The sequence below is a fragment of the Anas platyrhynchos genome, chromosome 4 (genome assembly GCF_047663525.1).
Source record: "Anas platyrhynchos isolate ZD024472 breed Pekin duck chromosome 4, IASCAAS_PekinDuck_T2T, whole genome shotgun sequence".
Classification (NCBI taxonomy): domain Eukaryota; kingdom Metazoa; phylum Chordata; class Aves; order Anseriformes; family Anatidae; genus Anas; species Anas platyrhynchos.
The window spans coordinates 39,695,345-39,715,675 of NC_092590.1; the positions used below are offsets into that span (position 1 = coordinate 39,695,345).

General features: G+C 37.8%; 1 protein-coding gene across 2 annotated transcripts in view; it reads left to right on the top strand.

Moving 5' to 3' along the window:
• Positions 1 to 20,132, top strand: part of TBC1D9 (TBC1 domain family member 9) — a 69,792-nt gene extending 49,660 nt beyond the window's left edge. For both annotated transcript variants that reach the window (XM_038178920.2, XM_038178919.2), the window contains exons 9-21: positions 173 to 323; positions 1,858 to 2,072; positions 3,936 to 4,053; positions 4,987 to 5,272; positions 5,886 to 6,015; positions 8,248 to 8,346; positions 8,465 to 8,533; positions 9,428 to 9,668; positions 14,841 to 14,906; positions 15,883 to 15,969; positions 16,620 to 16,694; positions 16,806 to 16,909; positions 17,888 to 20,132. In XM_038178920.2, coding sequence (XP_038034848.2) covers positions 173 to 323; positions 1,858 to 2,072; positions 3,936 to 4,053; positions 4,987 to 5,272; positions 5,886 to 6,015; positions 8,248 to 8,346; positions 8,465 to 8,533; positions 9,428 to 9,668; positions 14,841 to 14,906; positions 15,883 to 15,969; positions 16,620 to 16,694; positions 16,806 to 16,909; positions 17,888 to 18,613 — 2,367 coding nt within the window. In that variant the 3' untranslated portion in view covers positions 18,614 to 20,132. The remainder of the gene's footprint in view (positions 1 to 172; positions 324 to 1,857; positions 2,073 to 3,935; positions 4,054 to 4,986; positions 5,273 to 5,885; positions 6,016 to 8,247; positions 8,347 to 8,464; positions 8,534 to 9,427; positions 9,669 to 14,840; positions 14,907 to 15,882; positions 15,970 to 16,619; positions 16,695 to 16,805; positions 16,910 to 17,887) is intronic.
• The last annotated feature ends 199 nt before the right edge of the window (positions 20,133 to 20,331 follow it).

Sequence of the window (20,331 nt, forward strand, 5' to 3'; positions counted from 1 at the left end):
TAGAAATTAAGAAATGGGAGGAGGCAACCCATTAAGAAGGGAATTGGACTGTAGCCATGTTATTTCTTGCTCCCTTGGAAAGTTAGAACATTACAGGCTTTTAGCACTTCTCTTTCAAACGCTACTAAAAATGCTAAGCCCCATCTTTATGCATGTCTTTCATTGCTGTTAGGCTAAAGAGTTTTTGAAAGAACAAGCCTGGAAGATTCACTTTGCTGAATATGGCCAAGGAGTCTGTATGTATCGTACCGAGAAGACGAGAGACCTTGTGCTGAAAGGCATTCCAGAAAGCATGAGAGGGGAACTTTGGCTTCTGTTTTCAGGTAAGTATTAATTCAGAACATGACTGTGGGATATAAGCAAAAGCATGAGGGGAGAGAGGATTTCAGAAGTATTTAAGGGTGTAGTTAATAAGCATACAAAAATATTTGGAGCAAGTAAGGCTGTGTGTTAACAGGCACAAGACCGGTTTAGACAAGTTCTGTCTAGATGAGAAGACATCCTTTCTCAAACAAGGCTCAGATAACTAGGGAAGAATATAAAAAAGCAGAGTGTATACTCTGTTACCGGAAGTCAGCAGTGTAGGGGCTTCTAGATGTTCAAAAACTACCAGCAGGCCTACTTTGCATTTGTTTAATCATTTCTGAATCCAGTTAGTCTTGTGGCCTTCACAATAAGTTCTTGCAGGGAATTCCAAAATTTAAGCATGTTGCTGTGCTCCCAGTATGTGAAAAATAGTGAGAAAATATTTTCTGTCCGTCCATCTTTTCTATGCTGTTGAGGATTCTCTACATCTGTGTCCCCTGAGGGCATTTTTTCAAAGCTGAAGGGATTTATTCATTTTGTTACAACTTAAATGGATATCAGTCTATACCACAGGTTTTCTTCCTACCTTTCTGCTGCCTGTATGCTTTCTCTAGCTCCATCCCTTCATGAGATAGTTACCACAGCTACCTACGACAATTAAGATACGAGCACACCAAGGACTTTATATGATGACATAAGGATACTTTTTGTTTTGTTTTCCATTTCGTTGCTAAAAATGTTTGATCTTAAGTCATCTTCTTGCTGCTTGGCATGAAACAGATGTTTTCAGACAATATACACAAGATGCACAGATCTGTCCTGCATCTGGCTAATAGTTTGGACTAGTTTTCACGGTATAGTTATAATCAGTCTTTTTCAATGTGTGTTACTGTATGCTGGCACTTGATTTCTTTTGTTGCTGAGACTGTCATTTCCAGGTAAGTTTTGAAGTTGCCAGTGAAATCTTTTAGCGGCCCTGTGAGTGTGTGATATTAACCCTAAAACAGACTAAGTGCCGTGCCCAAGATGACAGAGACATTTTCAGAAGAAGGAACAGACCTCAAGAGTTCCCGTCTCTCGCTTTTGGCTGAGATACTGTACTTTCTGCAACCAAACATAATCTACTCCCTCCTCAGGGCAAGTAGCTTTCTCAGATGCATGTTCTGAGTTATTTAGGATAATCAAACCCACAGCTAGATGCATAGGAAGCTCATGATACCATGTGATTGCACAGCTTTTTTTGTTTTTCATGGGGTCTCTTTCATCCTGGATGAAGAAGAGAGGCTTTATTTTTTTATTATTATTATTTTTCAAAACCTTAATATAAAATCTCTCTAGAGGAGAAGACAAGATCATTTAAGCATTATACTCTTAAAAAAAAAAAAAAAACATGTTTACAAAACTAATGTTTCACATTTGTTTCAAAGTGTGGATTGGATTTTAAAACTGATGTTTGAGATGAAAGGAGAGCAGAAGATAATCATGTTGAGATATTGTATCTGCTAAGCCTTTCTTTTTCTTGTGGTTTTAATACCATTCTCCCACTCCCAGGAGCCATTAATGAAATGGCCACTCATCCTGGCTATTATGAGGACCTAGTGGAGAGATCGATGGGGAAGTATAACCTTGCTACAGAAGAGATAGAGAGGGATCTGCATCGCTCCCTCCCAGAACACCCTGCTTTCCAGAATGAGATGGGTATTGCTGCTCTAAGGAGAGTGTTGACAGCTTATGCTTTTAGAAATCCAAACATAGGATATTGTCAGGTAATTGAAATACCTTGGCATTCTTTCAATTTCTGGAATTCCAGTTCTTTCCTCTTATTCCTGTTTCTTCAGCTGTGCACTTTTGGGTATCTGGCCATGTAAGTACACTGATGCTGGTATAATGCTGTGAAGAGAAGCCTCAGCACTGCAGAATTACAGTAGTGCTGAGGTCAGAGGGATTTGACACAGGGGCCTATTCTAACATAAGTATTAGCAGTACATGCGGAGATGTGCATAGTATTCTGTAGGTATATTTTCTGCCTCTAAATCTAGAAGCTGGGCAGAAGATAACTACAGAACTGTCCTGAAGTGTATCTACAGAAAAAAAAAAAAAAGATCCACAAAGGAAGGGTTCTTCAGGAACTCTGTTAAGCAGAAGGAAAAGAAAAAAAAATCTAATCACTCAGCCTTAAGTTTTGGCCTTCTTATTGAATTATATTAGATATAACAACCCTCCAAAACCTCCTCTACTTTTTTCAATGATGCAGTTCAATCAGGCAAAACAAAACAAATGTAAAACAACACTCTAGAGCATATCAGTGTACATTGCAACCATATACTGGTACAGTTAATGCTGAACAGTACATCATTTTAGAGTTTTTATGCCTGTGATGCAAGTCAAGTTTCCAGTCCCAAATCATTCTTTCTCTCTACATAACTTTCAGTAGTCACCTGGGGCCATTTTTTGCCTTTTTTTCTTCAAATTTTACCTGTTTTAGTATAAAGGAAACTTGAATTCATAAGTATTAAGAAGCCTACGTAATGTCTGACTGTTAATACTGCCAGATGCAATATGAGTAAGTGGAAGTATAAGCAATTCTTACAGACACCATCATAAATTATTTAATAGCAAATATAACACTAATACAATACAATACCATTTTTTTAAAGGTTGCTTAACAGAGGATCAGTAGAAAGACACTGTTTCTAGTTCCTAAACCTGCCATGGTAATTTTTAAGAGCCTTGAGACCTGGTCCATGGCATTGAGAATACTGATTCATGGTTACAGTGAGAATTCAGGCACTGAAGTGTTTCATACACGGTAGACAAGATAAAAGGAAGTAAGACTTTGACAAAGTTGTAATGTTGTTCTGAATCTAAGTTGAACATTAATTGTGTTTCAAAATAGGTTTCAAATTCAAAAAAAAAAAAAAAAGGAAACAAAATGTGTTTCAAAAAAAATGTTAATGAGTCAGGATCTGAAATGAGACAAACTGAGAAGAAAATGGTACTGAAATACTTCAATTTCGTCAGGCTAGCAGAAGTCTGAGCAAACAATTCAGAGGTCATTGTACGATGTGATATTGGAAATGGAGGGAAACATCTAGAAAAAAACTGTCAGGTGAACAGTTGAACATGGAGGGTGAACAACAAGAGACTTATGTTTCACTACGCTGTGTTTGTTTGTGACTGACACTATTAACAGACAGTTGTCTCAGTCCGTAATTTTTATGTACTTTGCACTGGCAGAAAGCATGGGAAGTGCAAACTACCTCTGCGAGTTCAGTGGTCATCATCAGTGCTCTAGGAGGCATTTTGTCAGTATTGGACTCAGATTCCCTAAGAGCAACAACTGGCAGAATATCAGTAGCAGTGAAACTGGATGCTTGCAGACCTCAGTAGGGCCCTAATTACACAAACAAATCTTGTGTGGTTGTTAGTTGTTTTTGTTATTTTTTAAAACTAATTTTTGTGGTTTATTTAATGCTTTCTCAAGCTGTTCTGTGAGCACTGGGAAAAGTTGGGGGTCTGCAAGGGGATATTTAGCTAATTTCCTAACTACAGTAAGCACTTATTTGCCCACTTAACTGTGTTAGATATTGAAGAAATGGGTCTAGCAAATTGTATTTCTTTCCTTTTAGGCTATGAATATTGTCACTTCAGTGCTTCTCCTTTATGCAAAGGAAGAGGAAGCTTTCTGGTTGCTGGTGGCTTTGTGTGAACGTATGCTACCTGATTACTACAACACAAGAGTTGTTGGTATGTTATGAAGAAATCTTCTAAAATGGCAATACAGAATTACCTGAGTTGATACTTCTCCTATTGAAACAAATGTTTGTGTAGATCCATTTGTGACATAGAAACAATTATGAACGCTCACGGTAAAACAGCATGCTCAGCAAGGATAGAAGCAATTTCCTAAACAGATACTGTGCTAGTTAAATTTTTCACCTACTTAGGATTAGATGCAATTCTAAAATGGGCTTAAGCAGGGTAAATCCAAAAGAGATGAGAGGCTAAAATTGGACTTCTAGATGATCCAGGTATCTAGCTAAGGTGGAAACAGGAGCTTTGACAAGTTACAGTAGAAACCTTTGTGTCTGTTCACATCTGATTCGAAAGGGTGACAGTACCTGAAAGCTGTTGTTTGTCAGATAGCAGATGCCTTGTGTATGTGAAAGTAGAAGTTTTCTTTACTGTAGCTTATCAGTGTTTGAGATATTCATACAGTTTTAGAAATTACTCTTCTTGGCCTGCTTAAGATACTGATGTTATGGCTTAGATATGTTTCACAGAGGGTTCTTTTTTAAAAATTAATCCATACCCTCACAGGCACGTCATTTTGGCTGCATTGAATAGGTATTGCTGAAAAGTATTATTCTGTTGGCAGTATTAAATACTGAGACATAATATGCTCTAGGACCTATAGAAATTATATTTGACAGTTTGTTGGTTCTTAGTTGAGTGTGTAATTAAAACAACAAAAAACTTACTACAGTTCGATTTGCATGTACAGCTTAATAGTGAAGTAGAATTTGATACTTAACCTGAAAGCAAGAAATTCATATAAGAATCATGTAGAATATTCTTTTTTGTATCAAGAGATGGGGAAAAAAATACATTTTTTCCCCTAAATGACATGGTGTTCAGTTCCCAAATTGATGGACGTTTAACCTTATTTGTTTTCAACAGGAGCATTGGTGGATCAGGGTGTCTTTGAAGAGTTGGCTCGTGACTATGTTCCACAGCTTTATGACTGTATGCAGGACTTGGGTGTAATATCCACTATTTCCCTGTCCTGGTTCCTCACTCTTTTTCTCAGCGTAATGCCATTTGAGAGTGCTGTGGTGGTTGTGGATTGTTTCTTCTGTGAAGGAATAAAGGTGATATTTCAGTTGGCACTCGCTGTCCTCGATGCTAATGTAGATAAGCTGCTCAACTGTAAAGATGATGGAGAAGCCATGACAGTTTTGGGAAGGTATATATTACAGAAAATAAAGTTTCTTCTTTTTTTTTCGCTTGCTTTTCTGATTTGTGTTCAGCTACATTGAAATACTCAAACCAGTGCACTAAATGTAAATCTTCCACGTCTTGAAGTCCTTTTCCACCCATATACAGTGCTCTTCACATCATCTTAAAATAATGTTTAGTGACCAATAAAATAAATTCTTCTGTCAAGATGTTCAAATAAACTTCCCAAACCTAGTTATAGAAACTTATTTTGGTTGATTACATAGTTTTTATTACATCATATTTTACTTGCTATCACATAAATGCTGCTAAGAAAAAGGCTTACTCTCAAGGGAAATTGTTTTGAGAATGAACTAAACAGAACTCAGACACGTTAGGTAGGCATAAATGCATTTTAGTGAAACAGGAGGCCAATACACAGGCTTGGTTGAGTCATTTAATGTGAACTGCTACTGCTGTAGGTAACCTCCAATTTCTTGACATGCACTGATGTCAAAAATCATGTAAATTCATTCAATTTACATGATGGTTTTTACATTTAGTTGGTATGTAACCCGTATTCTACTAGCCCTCAGAAGGGAAGGAGTACAAATGAATCTTAATTTTCTTTTTCTCACCAGGTATTTGGACAGTGTAACTAATAAGGACAGCACTCTTCCACCCATTCCTCACCTTCACTCATTGCTCAGTGATGATGTAGAGCCTTATCCCGAGGTGGATATCTTCAGACTAATCCGATCTTCCTATGAGGTAGGATAGGATTTCTCAAGGGAACTTGCCAACCTGCAATAGTTCTGCTTTATAGAGGATTTTTGGTTCTTTGTAGTTTGGCTTTGCTTGGAATTGGAAGGACGTGAAAGAAATACTCATCTCAGAAGGCCAAAATAGGCTGGGGAGTTAGCCTTTTTTTTTTGTTTTAACTTTTTCAGCTGTCTTGCATAGAAGCATACTGCATCACAGGAGAGCAGCTTGTGACCAAAAAGTAACTTACAAACAAAAGGCTGAACTTGTAATTCACAAACTGTTGATTTTATTTTAAGTTTTTTCATGTCTTTCCCAACTGGAATGTTAGTGAAATCAGTGGGACTTCACTAGACCTTGCCATTATCAGTGGAACTTTGTTCTTTTTAAGTTTTCAGCTAGTGCTGATTGGTGATAATAGAGAAGTTAGTGACCCAGTGTCACAAAGATAAAATATTTTCAAGTGAAATGAGCTGGTAATAACTAATACCTGTAAAGCACAGAAAAAAGCTTACAAGAAAACTAAAACTTGTAAATGAGTTTCATTGGCCTTAAATTAAAAAAAAAAAAAAAATCAATTAAAATATCCCTGATGATTACACTGATGTTGTTTTTTATTTAAAAAAAAAAAAAAAGAAGTAACTTAAAGGAGTAATTCTTAATTTCCTTTTTTCCTTTCCTGTATTGACATACAGACTTACCTACATCTTGAGCTGAAAACACTAGTTATGTGTTAACAATATGACAAGTGTTTCAGAAGCACTTCCTATGCCCCTAAACCTTCCATGCTTTATTAATGTGGTTGTTTGTCATTCAGCATAGAATATACTGAGGAACGTTTTACTCTTGAGACAAGAATATGAGTAACAAATACATTCTACTATGCCAGTGATTTCTTTATTTATTGAAAATACTTTTTTGTAAGTGATTTTGTATGTTTTCTTTGAATTTGGTAATCAATTCAGGAGCCTAGTATTGTGATAATTACAGTAGAAGTGACTGAAATAGTGCAAAATTACTGCAGAGTTAGAAGCCTGTGCATTGTTCACTAGCTGTCGGTGGACTGTAAATTCGGATTTTCAGAGTTGTCATGTGCTTAATTCCTCTTATTCCTCCAAAACAGAGAATTCTGCCTGATTACTGGTATAGATGTGATTTCAGGGGCACAAAAAGCCTCTTTTTTTCAAGGTTTTATGACCTCTTTGGTACTTGATGTCTTGGATGTTTATCATTTTTTCAGAAGACCTTTTTATTTTAAAAATATTCCAAGCACATAAACATCTTTTTACTCCTCAAGGTACATGATAAAGGTGCAAGTAGCATCACAACTTCAGTGCTAACTTGGCCACACAAGAATGTGCTAGATGCAATTGAATTGGCAAAATATAAATCCATCTTGCCACAACCCCTCTTAGTTTTACAGGTAGCATTATTGGTTTTGGTGCTCTTCTGTGCATTTCTAAGTGTGTTACAGGTGTTTTCTTGGTGGCAAAAAAAACTTATAATTCATAAAAAGAATGTTAGACAGTAGTTATTTCTCTGTATATGAGAGCATGGAATGTTATTCCCAGTAGGCTTTTGTCTAGGATGCTTCTGTAGTGTTTCTAGGAGCTCCCTGAGACTTGGGAGGGGAGCATTGCAGGGGCAGGGGGGAAACCTTCTGAAAGTAAGACTTAGGCACTTTTGAGAATCTTCTTCCTAATGGAAGTTGCATTCCTGTTGCTTAGTTTCAGATGCTTTGGAAAGTAAGGACTGCTATACTGTCCTGTAATAGCTGTTACAGATCCAGTTAGTCTGAATATCTTCTTTGTGTTGTGGCAAATAAAAGATGTTCCAGGGTAAGCTGAAATAAAACCCTTCAGAAGGAGTTGTGAAACGATTTGTTCACAGCAATTTGCCATGGAATATGGAATATATACTGAGAATATATACTCATACATACTCTCATATACATGGAATATATACTGAGATAGAAATGTGAGGATTTATAACTTAATAAAGTACTTTCAAAATAAAATAAGGTATTTGGGAAAAATAGAATCTAGTAACAAATTTATGAAGTTTTCATAACTTCATCATGTGTTAGAAAACAGAAATAGCTTAGTGCCTTAGCAGCAGTTTGAACTGTACCACTTACGATCCTTCACAAAATTAAATTAATATATTGAATACATCAAAGTAAAGCCTAGTACTAATACCCAAGCTATTCTGTCCTCCTTTTCTTTTTCTTTTTGTCTTAAGAAATTTGGAAGTATCCGAGCAGATTTGATTGAACAAATGAGATTCAAACAAAGACTGAAAGTTATTCAAACCCTTGAAGATACTACAAAGCGCAATGTGGTAAGTACAGAAGTAACACTCTTGACAAAGATTAAGATCTGTCAGTTTCTGAAATGAAATTAGCTTTTCATGATACATGGGTTTCAAATCTCTATCTGTTAATGTTATGTTTCAAAAGGTACGAACTATTGTGACGGAGACTTCTTTTACTATTGATGAATTGGAGGAACTGTATGCTCTTTTCAAGGTAAAGCTGAAGTGACCCTGTGCTTGCAGGAAAAACAAATGTTTAAACCTGATATGGGATTGGGTATTTTAGGTTTCTCAAGGCCAGGCTGAGGGTGTGAAGTTACCATCAGATGTCTTAATGCAAACTTGAGTTAGCTGCTAAATTGCTGAATATACAAAAAACAAACAAAACAAAAACAGGTTTTAAAAGCTCAGGAAAGAAATAATGCACTAAGTGATTTGTCTAAGGGAGGAAAAAAAAAGGAATATGCTGATGTAAACTAATATTACAAAAAAGTGAATATAGAGGTTTCTGATCAGTTTTTAGAAACTTATGTATGTCTCTCTATGCCTAAGTTTTAGAATTGATCATGGAAACGTTTTATTCTATTACCGATACTTTCATGTCACACTAGCTGATTTTTGTCATTGTTAATGCTTTAACGTATTGTATGGAGATATAGTGGCACATAGTGATATCTTAGTAATTGGTTGTACATACTGGTTTACATATTCTATGGAAGTAAAGATTTCATGAGACTTCCCCTCTTCCTGACTTTGTGTGGTGAGGTTGAAGGGGGTGACTGAGCATGACGTGCCTGTGTATATGCATAAGTCACAGTTGCTTACTGCTCAGTTCAAAACAGGTATTTCATGTTTCATCCATACGTGAGGCAGAAAAACTTTTACTTTATCTTTTTTTTTTTTTTTTTTTTTTTGTAGAGGGAAGTGACTTTGTGCTGGTTAGAGGAGAAATCTCTTTTGCAGAATTGCAAGGGCTATGTAGATGGAAATACATCTGCTAGTCTTGTGTTAAGAGGGTGCATGTAAGAGATCTGTTCTTTTATCATTGCTAAGTGATGAGTTGTTTACAGAGGTGATGAGAATCTCACAGCGTTTGCCTTGTGTCCAGGCAGAACATCTGACTAGCTGCTACTGGGGAGGAAACAGCAATGCTATTGACCGGCATGATCCCAGCCTGCCTTATCTGGAGCAGTACCGTATTGATTTTGAACAGTTCAAGGGGATGTTTGCTCTTCTCTTTCCTTGGGCATGTGGAACTCATTCAGATGTATTAGCTGCACGCTTATTCAGGCTTCTGGATGAAAATGGAGACTTGCTCATCAACTTCCGTGAATTCGTGTCTGGGCTAAGTAAGGAGAATTCATAGCACTCTTGAAATAATATGACCAAATCAGTTGGTTTCTAAAGGGGATCCAGTCTGTCACAAACAGATGTTTTATTAGTCATCCGATAACGAGTTTGTTTGACATATGCCAGTTTGCATAAGTGAGTCCACCTGTGCTTTAAGAGCTGTGCATGCTACTGCAGAGTTAACTTGATCATGCCTGTGGCAGTGGTTCCCACAGAGGTTCAGGTTGGACTCAGTAGGTGCATCTAAATTAGGCAGTGGTGTATTGCTCTGGGAGAATAACTGCACATGAACAAGAACTACATACCCACTGGGATCCGATGCCCACACTGTGCATTTCACTGTGGTTCTCTGCGCACCCACGGTGTGATGGTCACAGCCTCATGCCTGTACACCGTATGTGGTTCAAGTGAGGTTCACAGCTCTCCCAGGAAGCCTAGCTGAGAGCTCAGCTGTAGGTCTCCCTTAAATTCCTAAGGGAGTGCTTCACTTAGAACCTTATGAATCCAAAGAAGAAAATTCTGGTAGTCTGCGCCTGTAACAAAAAGTGTCTCTCTCTGGATTCTAAAAACAGCTAATTCATATGAATTGGCAGCTAAACCATTTGTCGTTAGGAGGTCCGAAACCTCCTTTCTGTTGTGGAGGTATCTCTAGGCTGTTGCCCACAGAATATTTCTCAGGATTATCTCAGAAGGAAAGTAATGACTAGCTTCTCCTTTCGTGATTTTTCTATACTCAGTGGGTGCTGGTGAGAACAGACAGAAAACAAAAACTTCAAAAAGGATGGTGGTGTCTTTCTGTGTTGTGATTGGTAAGACTTGCCTACTTTTCCACTTGATTCCTCAGCTTCTGGTGGAAAGTGATACCTTACATGACCATTTTAGCTGTGTTCTTTCTGCTTGCCACTGAAGTACATGTGCATCTAAAAGACCTAATCCAAGAAGAGGATGCTTGTGGGACATCATCAGTGCCAACATACCGAAGTGCTTTGTGGCTTAATTGGAGCCCTTTACAGCCTCTGTCCAGTCTGCAACTGACTTGTTTTTGCTGTAGCTTTATTCCACCTTGATGCAGCCTTTTGTAGGTGGGCGTGGTGCTGAAGAAGGGCTAGCAATTCAAGATACCATCTGAAGGAAGTGGTGATGCATGAAAGATGAATTCTCAGAGCGAACTTCTAACTTTGTAGAAGTTCACTTTTGACTGCATTTTATAGTTAAAGGTGAAATGAAAAAAAAAAAAACACTACTTCACAAAATACTACTGTCATATATTTTCTGTGCACACCTGTCTGGATTTCTCTGATAACTCACTCACAAAAATGTCCTGCAGCTTGCGTGCTTAATGGTGTGGTTACTTCTAATCAAAGTATTTTCTTTTGGGAAGTCTTTTTTTTTCTCAAAAAACAACAACAACAAAAAAATTTCTGTTGGTCTTTGAGTTATATTGCACTCTGTCATTTGCTCCTTAAACTTTTTCAGAAATTCGGAAGTGTGTACCTTTTTGCCAGAAAACTGCACACCGTGATCTCACTTGTCCGTCTAACACTTTTACTACCTTTTTTTTTTTTTTTTTTTCTGAATAAATCAGGAGGTGTTACTCCCTGATAGTGACTAACAAACATCTCAGCCCAGTCCTGGCTGATTTCAAGGCAGCCTGTTGTTTGCCCTAGCTTTACTTTTCTTTACTTTTTTTTTTTTTTTTTAAGTGTGTGAGAACATTAAAGCATTAGTGCTGCAAATGCAGCCTTGCAATAAAACCTCTTTACAGCAGTGGTAATACCTGTTCTTTTGTGGCTGCAGAATATAGCTATGTGATAGTAAAACTAATTGCACACAAAAGCCAGTGCACCATGATGCATTTCTGAATTGTATTTGAGAGACTGTTTGCCAGGTAGCCCTAATGGCCTTCTGAGACATGACCCATGGTTAGTGCTTGCAGGATACTGTTAGTAACAATCAGCCTGTTACTGGTTCAGACAGAATTTTTTGAACAAATAATGAGTAATGAGAACAAGGAACAATATTGAACATTGTGAACAGAAATAAACATAAGCCAACATGACTGAACTAAAACCTTTGATGGGCAAAGCAGACAAAACTGCTCATTTAACAAAAACACAGTTTTCAGGAAATCAAGCCCAGTGTGGCATATGTTGAAATTTAAAAATCAACCTCAACCCCACCCCTTTTTTTCCATAAAGCAACACATTCATGGTGACAAAGAAAACGGTCACTAAAAACAGCAGAGGATTTGTTTGAGTTTATTTTTCCATGTCCAGGGACTTAAACTTCTGCGAACAACAGCTGCTTCAGTCTGCCTCATCCACCTAATATGCCTGGGCTAGGAGAGTTACCCAAATACGGGGTAGCATCTGCTGGAGGAAGGCCCATTATCTCAACAGAGGACCGTGTGGCCTTTCTTTGTCACTGCCCTGGAGAGTGTACTCAGAGGGATGGGTATTCTGAAGGTGACCTGTGGCAGGATCCTATCTTATTGTTATTTCCAAACAGCACTATCTGACTCTGGCACTGCTTCGTTGAGTTCCTCTTTCCTAAACAAACATCCTATTCATGTGCTTCCTAGTCCTGGACCATGTTGGAGGATGCTTATTGCCTGCTGACGCAACCCTGGCTTCTGACGCTGTTCCTTTTCACTACTGTTTTTCAATGGCTTTAACGCATGTAGCCACAAGGATTTGCTCCCTAAAAGCCTCTCTTTGTTGCTACTGACTCTTTCCAGCAGCTACATGAAACATAAATAAGAAGGGCTGTTCTATGTGCTAGCACAAGCACATGGTTCTTTCTTCCACATCAGCATGAAACCCTTGGGGTATGAGAGAGTTGTAATTATAACTGGGAATCCTTTTCATAAACCTTGCAGTGAACAGCTCAAGAACCTCCTACTTCAGGTGCTTCTAAGGCCTCAGCTGAGCAAAGATGAAAAAAACTAGCATTTCTTGCTGTACATTTACCCTGTATCATGTTATTGGAAGTTCAGACAAAAAAAGGTGTCTTGATGAGTTTGCTGTAGGAGGTGTGCTGCTCAGAAACAGCTGTCATCCTTAGTTATGAGCAGTTTGGGATATTCACTCATGAAGAAGCTCACCTGCAACCCCATACCACGCTGGATTGTAACTCATCTGTTGTTGACTCAGCATCCCAGTAAACTAGGGAGATTTCCACGTGGACTCAAAGTGGCCCCCTACCTCCCATCAAGTGGTTGGTTCTGTGTAATACTCCCTTCTTGGAGCATGTGGCCATTCCAGCTTTTCGGTAACTGCTGGTGCTTGCAGCTCTTGCTGATCTCACAAAGAAGTCAGCACCAAGAAAAATGTGTCTCAAGGAGTACCTGAGTGTATTTTATTTTTTCTGAAAAGCTTTTCATGAAGTGTTTGTGGCAGGAGAATGCTGAGAAAGCAGTGTGTTAACCTCACCTCTCCTCCAATGAGCCTTGTGTCAGCTAACTGCTGTACAAGTACCCTGCGCCCTCTACATGTGTTCATGAGAGGGACAACTAAGGCTGACGTTTGTATATTGCTACTCATTTTTATATTGACAGAATAAAGTTCTAACCTGTTTAATTACTTTGCTAATGCTCTCAAAGAAGACAGAAAATCTGTGCACATATGACATGTGCAGAAAGGACTTGACACCTGCATAGTGTAACAGAAGGAGACGAGCCAGTCAGCTGTTCTTCCCTCTGCAAAATCTTTCTGACCTATTCCCAGGAGAGACCCAGAGGATTATCTCTAAGAGCATCCAGATGGTATCTTGTCCTGCACTGTGTTGTCTTTATTCACGTACATTTTGAGGAGAAAAAGGGCCTAATATTAGGAAGCACACATGGATCCATTTGAGGAAAAAAGAAAAAAAGCAATGACACTTGAGCTTTTTCAATTCTCATCACACCTGAGGATAGGGAGAAGAAAAAGCCAACAGATGTCACAAGATACCCTGTGCCCTGAATCCTACATGTATTTTGCTGAATGCATCCCTAGCCACTGCTGGAGGACTCAGACCTGCAGCCTGTTCTGTGCTTGGGTTATTTCATGTCACTTTTACCAGTGCAGCACGTCACATGGTACCTGTGTGCATAACCTAAGGCATTGTTTCACCAGAAGAGAAAACATCATCTGCACAGTGTGGTATACCAGATATGAACATAAGGAGGTTTTGCACTTAGAAAAGGCACCAGGTTACAAGCAAAATGGCTAATGTAGATCACAGAATTTCTAGGTTGGAAGAGACCTCAAGATCATCAAGTCCAACCTCTGACCTAACACTAACAGACCCCACTAAACCATATCCCTAAGCTCTGCATCTAAACGTCTTTTGAAGACTTCCAGGGATGCAACTATTTCTTCAGCCTAAAGTGTATTTATTGCAATCATAAGCTTTTCTATAGACTGGGATTGTACAATCCATACTTTGTTGTAGTTTGCACAGCAGAGGTTGGTTGACACTGTAAGGTAAAATAAGTCTCTGCTTAACCTTGTTAATGAATGTTATTTCATTAATTTATTTATGACTTGTACGTCATTAAAAGTATGATTTATGAAGAAGTCTTGTTATAGGTCATTTCAGTACTTTCAAAGTAACTACCATCAACTTAATTAATACAATAGTCTGCAACAAACTGCTTGGATTTCATATAGCTAATTATAGTGTAGGCCAGAAAGAAAGGATTTGAAGTGGATGTTTTGATAGAGGGTATTGTGTAAACATCAGTTCAGCTCCTGGATGGTGAGTAGTGTTTGCTTGAATTTCTTTTTTTTTCTTTTTCCTCATAAACATTAAGTCATGTGATGTTGTTATTGGATCCTCACATTATGAAGATTAAGTCCACACAAAAATGTCTTAACTTTTAGCTGGAGGCCTTTCTTAGTAGTAATATGATGACCATGGGATATTTTTAAGAGTTACAATGTAGACATTTAATGAAGAACCTAAGGTTGAAGTACAAAATTCAAAGTAAGTTGGTCTGTGTTTTCTTGGTATTTCTACCACAGGCTGTATGATCTTAGAATTCAAATGATTGCTTTATGATCTGTCTTGGGCTGTAAAGGGAGTATAGCACTTGCCAGAGTGAATGTAGTAGTTTGTAAATGCAATACTGTAGCAATAATAAATAGAATGGTATTGAATACTAACATATTGTATATAATACTGTTTAGGTGCAGCATGCCATGGAGATCTTACAGAAAAGCTAAAGCTGCTGTATAAAATGCATGTTTTGCCTGGTAAGTAAATTATATTAAAATAGCTTGCTTTTTGGTGAGAATTGAAATTTGGAGCAGAGTTGCGAACAACCATCTGTCCCAATTAAAATTAATTTGTATAAATTATTTTATTTGTTTATGCAGTAGTAAGAGATCTGTTGCCTTAGTCAGAAATGGATTTAGAAAGTCTGAAGGCACCATGCATTCCTCTACTGCTCCTGTCACAAAATGGCCATTTGTATGGATTTCTTTCAAGTTTACCTGGGCTTGGTGACTTCGATACAACAAATACAGTGTTCTTTAGGGTTCATTACCATAATACACTTTCTTTAACAGTAAAGGTAGCTTAAAGCATTCCTGTGTGCCCTGGTTACTTGTTTCTGTCCCCAGCCCTTCTAGCATTCCCCACTGGGCTGGTCCAAATGTTTTCAGAAAGAGACTGTTTTAAAATCCAGATCATTTCACAGGTGCGTTCACTCCTTGTGCTTTGATTGCTCACAGCTGGGTTTGCTGGAGGTAGGCTTGAGTGATTCACTAGTTTGATTAGAAACAAACAAAAATTTGTGGAGCAGAAGAGGTCCATTTCTAAGAATGTCTGTTCTGGCATTCAGGAGCTGGTAAGCTCATACCAAATCACAATAGACTGTTGCCAGCTAGGAAAGGGTTCACATCCTTTTTAGGACATGCTGAGCTGTGCAGAAGAATGTAATGAAAGTTAGACTTGGGAAGATAAGCAAGCCAGCCTCTGAAGGCAAAGAGTTAGTAATGAGTCAGACAGAGATGGATTTGGGGGTAGTGGAGCAACGACAACAAGGTAGCAGTAGATCCAGTTGATTCATTTCCCATGAGTTGAATAAGGATGATCCCCAACCTTTCACATCCTCACTCTGTTACTTCTAGAAAATGAAATTCTGAAGTCTTATCAATAGGAATATGTCCTAGTTTTTAATTAAAGTGTTGAGTTTTTAATGAAATAGAGTTTTATGATATTGTTTAGATCCATCCCCTGAGCAAGAAGAGCCAGACTCTGCTTTTGAAGCCACACAGTACTTTTTTGAAGACATTACACCAGAATGTACACATGGTAGGCATCTTTTGTTTTGGACCTGAAAAGAACAAAATGTATTTCAAACACCATGCCTTCTTAAAAAGCTACTTTTTTTTATTGTGTTATACACTGTAAATGAACTTTTTTCTGTAAAAAGAAGTATGTGGCCTTTGTATGTAGTTTGGTATCCTTAGAGGTGTGTGTGTATGCTAAGGGGTCCCCTGGATTGTGCTTTGGAGAAGTGCTCTCAGAATAATGTCATCAGTGTGTTACTGTGGAGTTAATTTTGTGATAACTGCTGCGTAATATTTCTTGATGGAGAATGGCAATAAATATATTGGCTTTCATGATATATTTGGATCACAGAACTCAGGAAATTAAAAACTGGAGGCAACAGATATACCAAAATGTAATTCAGTTGATTCTCCTTAGGTGCTGTTTGGGTTGTGGTAACACAAGCTAATAATCGTTGTACTACACAAACAAAACCCAAGAGGGTCCCTGTATTAGTATTTATATTATGATAAGGGATTTGTGAGCACACTTTAGAATAAGCAAAAATTTTGGTTTAGTCTCATCATTTTCACTCTGCGTTTTCTGTAGTGTGAACATTTTATTTTGCACTGTACACATGAAATGTATGTATGCAGCTAAGACTACACTGATCTCTCTCTCTCCCCACCTAGTCGTTGGCCTAGACAGCAGGAACAAACAGGGAGTAGATGATGGGTTTGTTACAGTGAGTCTGAAAACAGACAAAGGTATGCATACATCTTTCATTTCTTGACAAAACGCTCCTTTTGAAAATGGAAAAAAGTATTAATATAAGGTTTCTTCATGGACTTTTCTGCATCTCTGGTTATGTTGTACAGTAGGCAAGAAGAGTTCACAAGAGAATCGGAACTACCTGAGAATGTGGAGCCAAGAGAATAAATCCAAAGCAAAAAACTCAAAGGAATTGCCCAGGCTGAATCAGGTACTTCTGCAGACACATATTTTTAATGAACTTTAAACTTTTTTTTTTTTTTTTTGCATACCTACAAATATTCATACATTCATGTTAATTAAAGGTTTTATTTTGAGGCAGATGCTTTTTTTTTAAAAACAACAACAACAACAAAACACAGCAGTCAGCTGAATGTAGACGTTAGTTGTCTTCAACATACTGGCATTCAGCTCCCAAAACATCCTAAAAGTGAGATGCACAGATAGGAATGATAATTTTTTATTTAGATCTCCAGACAAAGGGTAATAGGACACAGAGTATTAGCAGCTACCACATGATGTCTAATACACATTACATGCAAGAAGCATTTTGCATTTTGTAATTCATACTGTCAGTCTTTTTCGCATTAGATTTATTGCAGTGAAGGAGGATAAAGACCCATTGGGACAGCTGTTCCTTACAGAGCATATAGGGAAGGTGTACTCCTAGAACAATACTTTTTACTTCAGGTAGCCCTAAGCAAATCTCCTTCCTATTAGTCAGTTTTGAATTTTGAAAGGCTTGCATTGAACTGAGTTACCACTGCCAATTAAGAGAGTACTGCCAGTCACTTCCTTCATTTCTCATTACTTGTCATTAGTTTTATCAAGCCATTAGTTATACTTAGTATTCCTCCAACAAGAAAAGCCACCAAAATTAATGCTGTGTCTCACTGCTCACCCTCTGTTGCCCTCCTGTGGCTGCAGAGAGATATATTTGTCATATATTGTAAGGAACAACCAGCAGTTTATTGTAAATAGCTGAGACAGGCAGGCAGCAGCACATCTGGCTGTCTAATCATAGAAAGTGCTTTCTAGACTATACACCGAGTATTTTCAATTTCAGTTTAATCATATAAACAATTGTGTCTTGCCTCCATTCAAAACTTCTTTTAAACTGATATACTAGATCTCAAAAGCTGAATTTGTTTTCTGCTCTCTCATTAATGTTCTCTCCCTCTGTGTTTAGGGACAGTTCATTGAACTGTGCAAGACAATGTATAATATGTTCAGTGAAGACCCCAATGAACAAGATCTGTACCATGCTACTGCTGCTGTGACAAGCTTGCTTTTGGAGATAGGTGAAGTTGGTAAGCTCTTCACGGTGCAGCCCACAAAAGAGACAGACAGCAGCAGTAACAATTGCAGCAAAACTATTCAGAGCGAGCTGTTTCAGAAAAAAGACAGCCAGCAGTATCCCCTTGAGCAGCACAAGCCATTCCAAGGCAGCCTTGCTACCAACGATGAGGAGGTAGTTTGCACCGACAGCACCCTGGGCATGCAGATGGAAGACATTAAGCTCGAAGACTCTTCTCCCAGGGACAACGGAGCCTGCTCTTCCATGCTCATTTCTGATGACGATACAAAAGATGATAGTTCGATGTCCTCCTACTCGGTACTGAGTGCAGGTTCACACGAAGAAGAAAAGCTGCATTGCGAGGACATCGGTGAAGACACTGTTTTAGTACGGAGCAACCACACCACTTCTCTTCGTAGAAGCACTAGCATTGACAGAGACTGGGCCATCACCTTTGAACAATTTTTAGCCTCCCTTTTGACTGAGCCAGCACTGGTTAGGTACTTTGACAAGCCTGTGTCCATGATGGCTAGGATTACTAATGCTAAAAATGTGAGGATGATGGGTAAACCAATAACCTCGGCCAGTGACTATGAAATCTCTACTATGTCGGGATAAAAGGCAGTTGGGTTTTTTATTTATTTTTTTTATTATGTATTTATTAGTACCTGGCACAGGCCCTGGTATTTTCAAAATATAATTGTTTTCACTAATGTGAAAATGTTGGGGTGCAAACTTAATTATCTTGAAATATAATCACTCTTTCTGTGGGAAATATTACACGAATGCAAATTTTATTCAAAGTACAGAAAAAAATAAGTTGTCAGTGAAGTGTGTGTATTATTAACCTTGCTGTCAATATAAAATGGTAAAGATTAGTTCTTAACTTCTATATATAAACTTAATGCCGATATTTATGTGTATTTTTAAAATACACATATATAGAGATCTGATTATTGGGAGAAAAACAAAACAAAACAAAAACAGAAAGTACCTAAAATTTAAAGGGACACTGTCAACCTGAATAGGACTTCGGGGTGAAATAAAGTTCCAGGCAGCATTCCAGAAGTATAACTTTATTTCATACAACTATTTTTTTTTAAGAGGGTAACATTTTTTAATGCATGCTTCAATTTTATTTTTTGAATACATGAAAAATCACTTCACTGATACCTGCCTGGATCATAATTTTCCCTGCATGAGAATGGTACATTCAGAAATGAGAAGTGCATTCCAAGTCCAGCTGACATGTCAGGCAAATGTGGTTAAATGTGATGATTTTTGCTCCAACAGGACTCAGAGCCCATTTGCCTATCTCTGGGTTCAGCCACCTGCAGCTTTACCAAACCCAGCAGAGGGAAAGTCCTTCCCCAGCAGTGGCCACCAAGGGAAATTCTCCAGCATGACTATGCCTGGAGCTGTCTGTATTCCTAACAAGTAGACTTGGAAGCCTTGCTGTTGTGCTCCAAATACAGTGTATGCAGGTACCTAAACAGATCGGTGGAGTCCCTTTTAAAAAAATGAAAGATGTTTTTAAAAAAATAAATCTATAGCTGAATCTACAGCAAAAATAGCTTAGCTCTTAAAACTAACCTTTACCACCAACCTATTATATCCTTGTTAGATTAAGAAGTTAAAAACCTGTATTGCATAAGTCTTCATTTACAACGGTGTAAAGTAGAAATAAGGTAAAAAATCTGCAAGATAATGTAACTGAATGTTTAAGTCTTACTGAGAACACTGTCACTTTATATAAAATAAATAGTATCCTGTATCAGCTTACTGAATAATATGTTAAAATGAAAACGGGAGCACCTGCACTTTGAATCCTTGCTTCTTTTATACAGATATTCAGGATTTTTTTTTATTATTATTTTGTTAGCTGTTTTATAATTCATATTTGTTCAGTTCTGGATCATGCCTATATGCCTAATCTTTGTTTGCTGTTTTGAGAATATTTTCTGTAGAATACTGTTGATTTTTTATACTCCTGTATATTGCATCCATGTAACTTGCAGATTTTTAGCTGAAGCTGTGTTTAATTCTTTTGTTTTAAAAGAATGCTTTTAAACTGTCAGATAAAGTGGTTTTTAACCACAAATAGGGTAATGTGAACAAATAAAATACACTGCACAGATGTGGTTTTTAACTATTAAAGTCATGCTAGAGGGAAAATAGGTGATTGGGTTTTATTACAGAGGCAAATGATTTTGAATCTTCAACACCAGTTTTCAGAACAAAAACATTTGCTGTTTCCGTGCCTTGGTTTGTTTGTTTAACACTTGAACATGTTTAATTCCATCTGCAACAAGCAACCCATGTAGAGGTCTCTCATG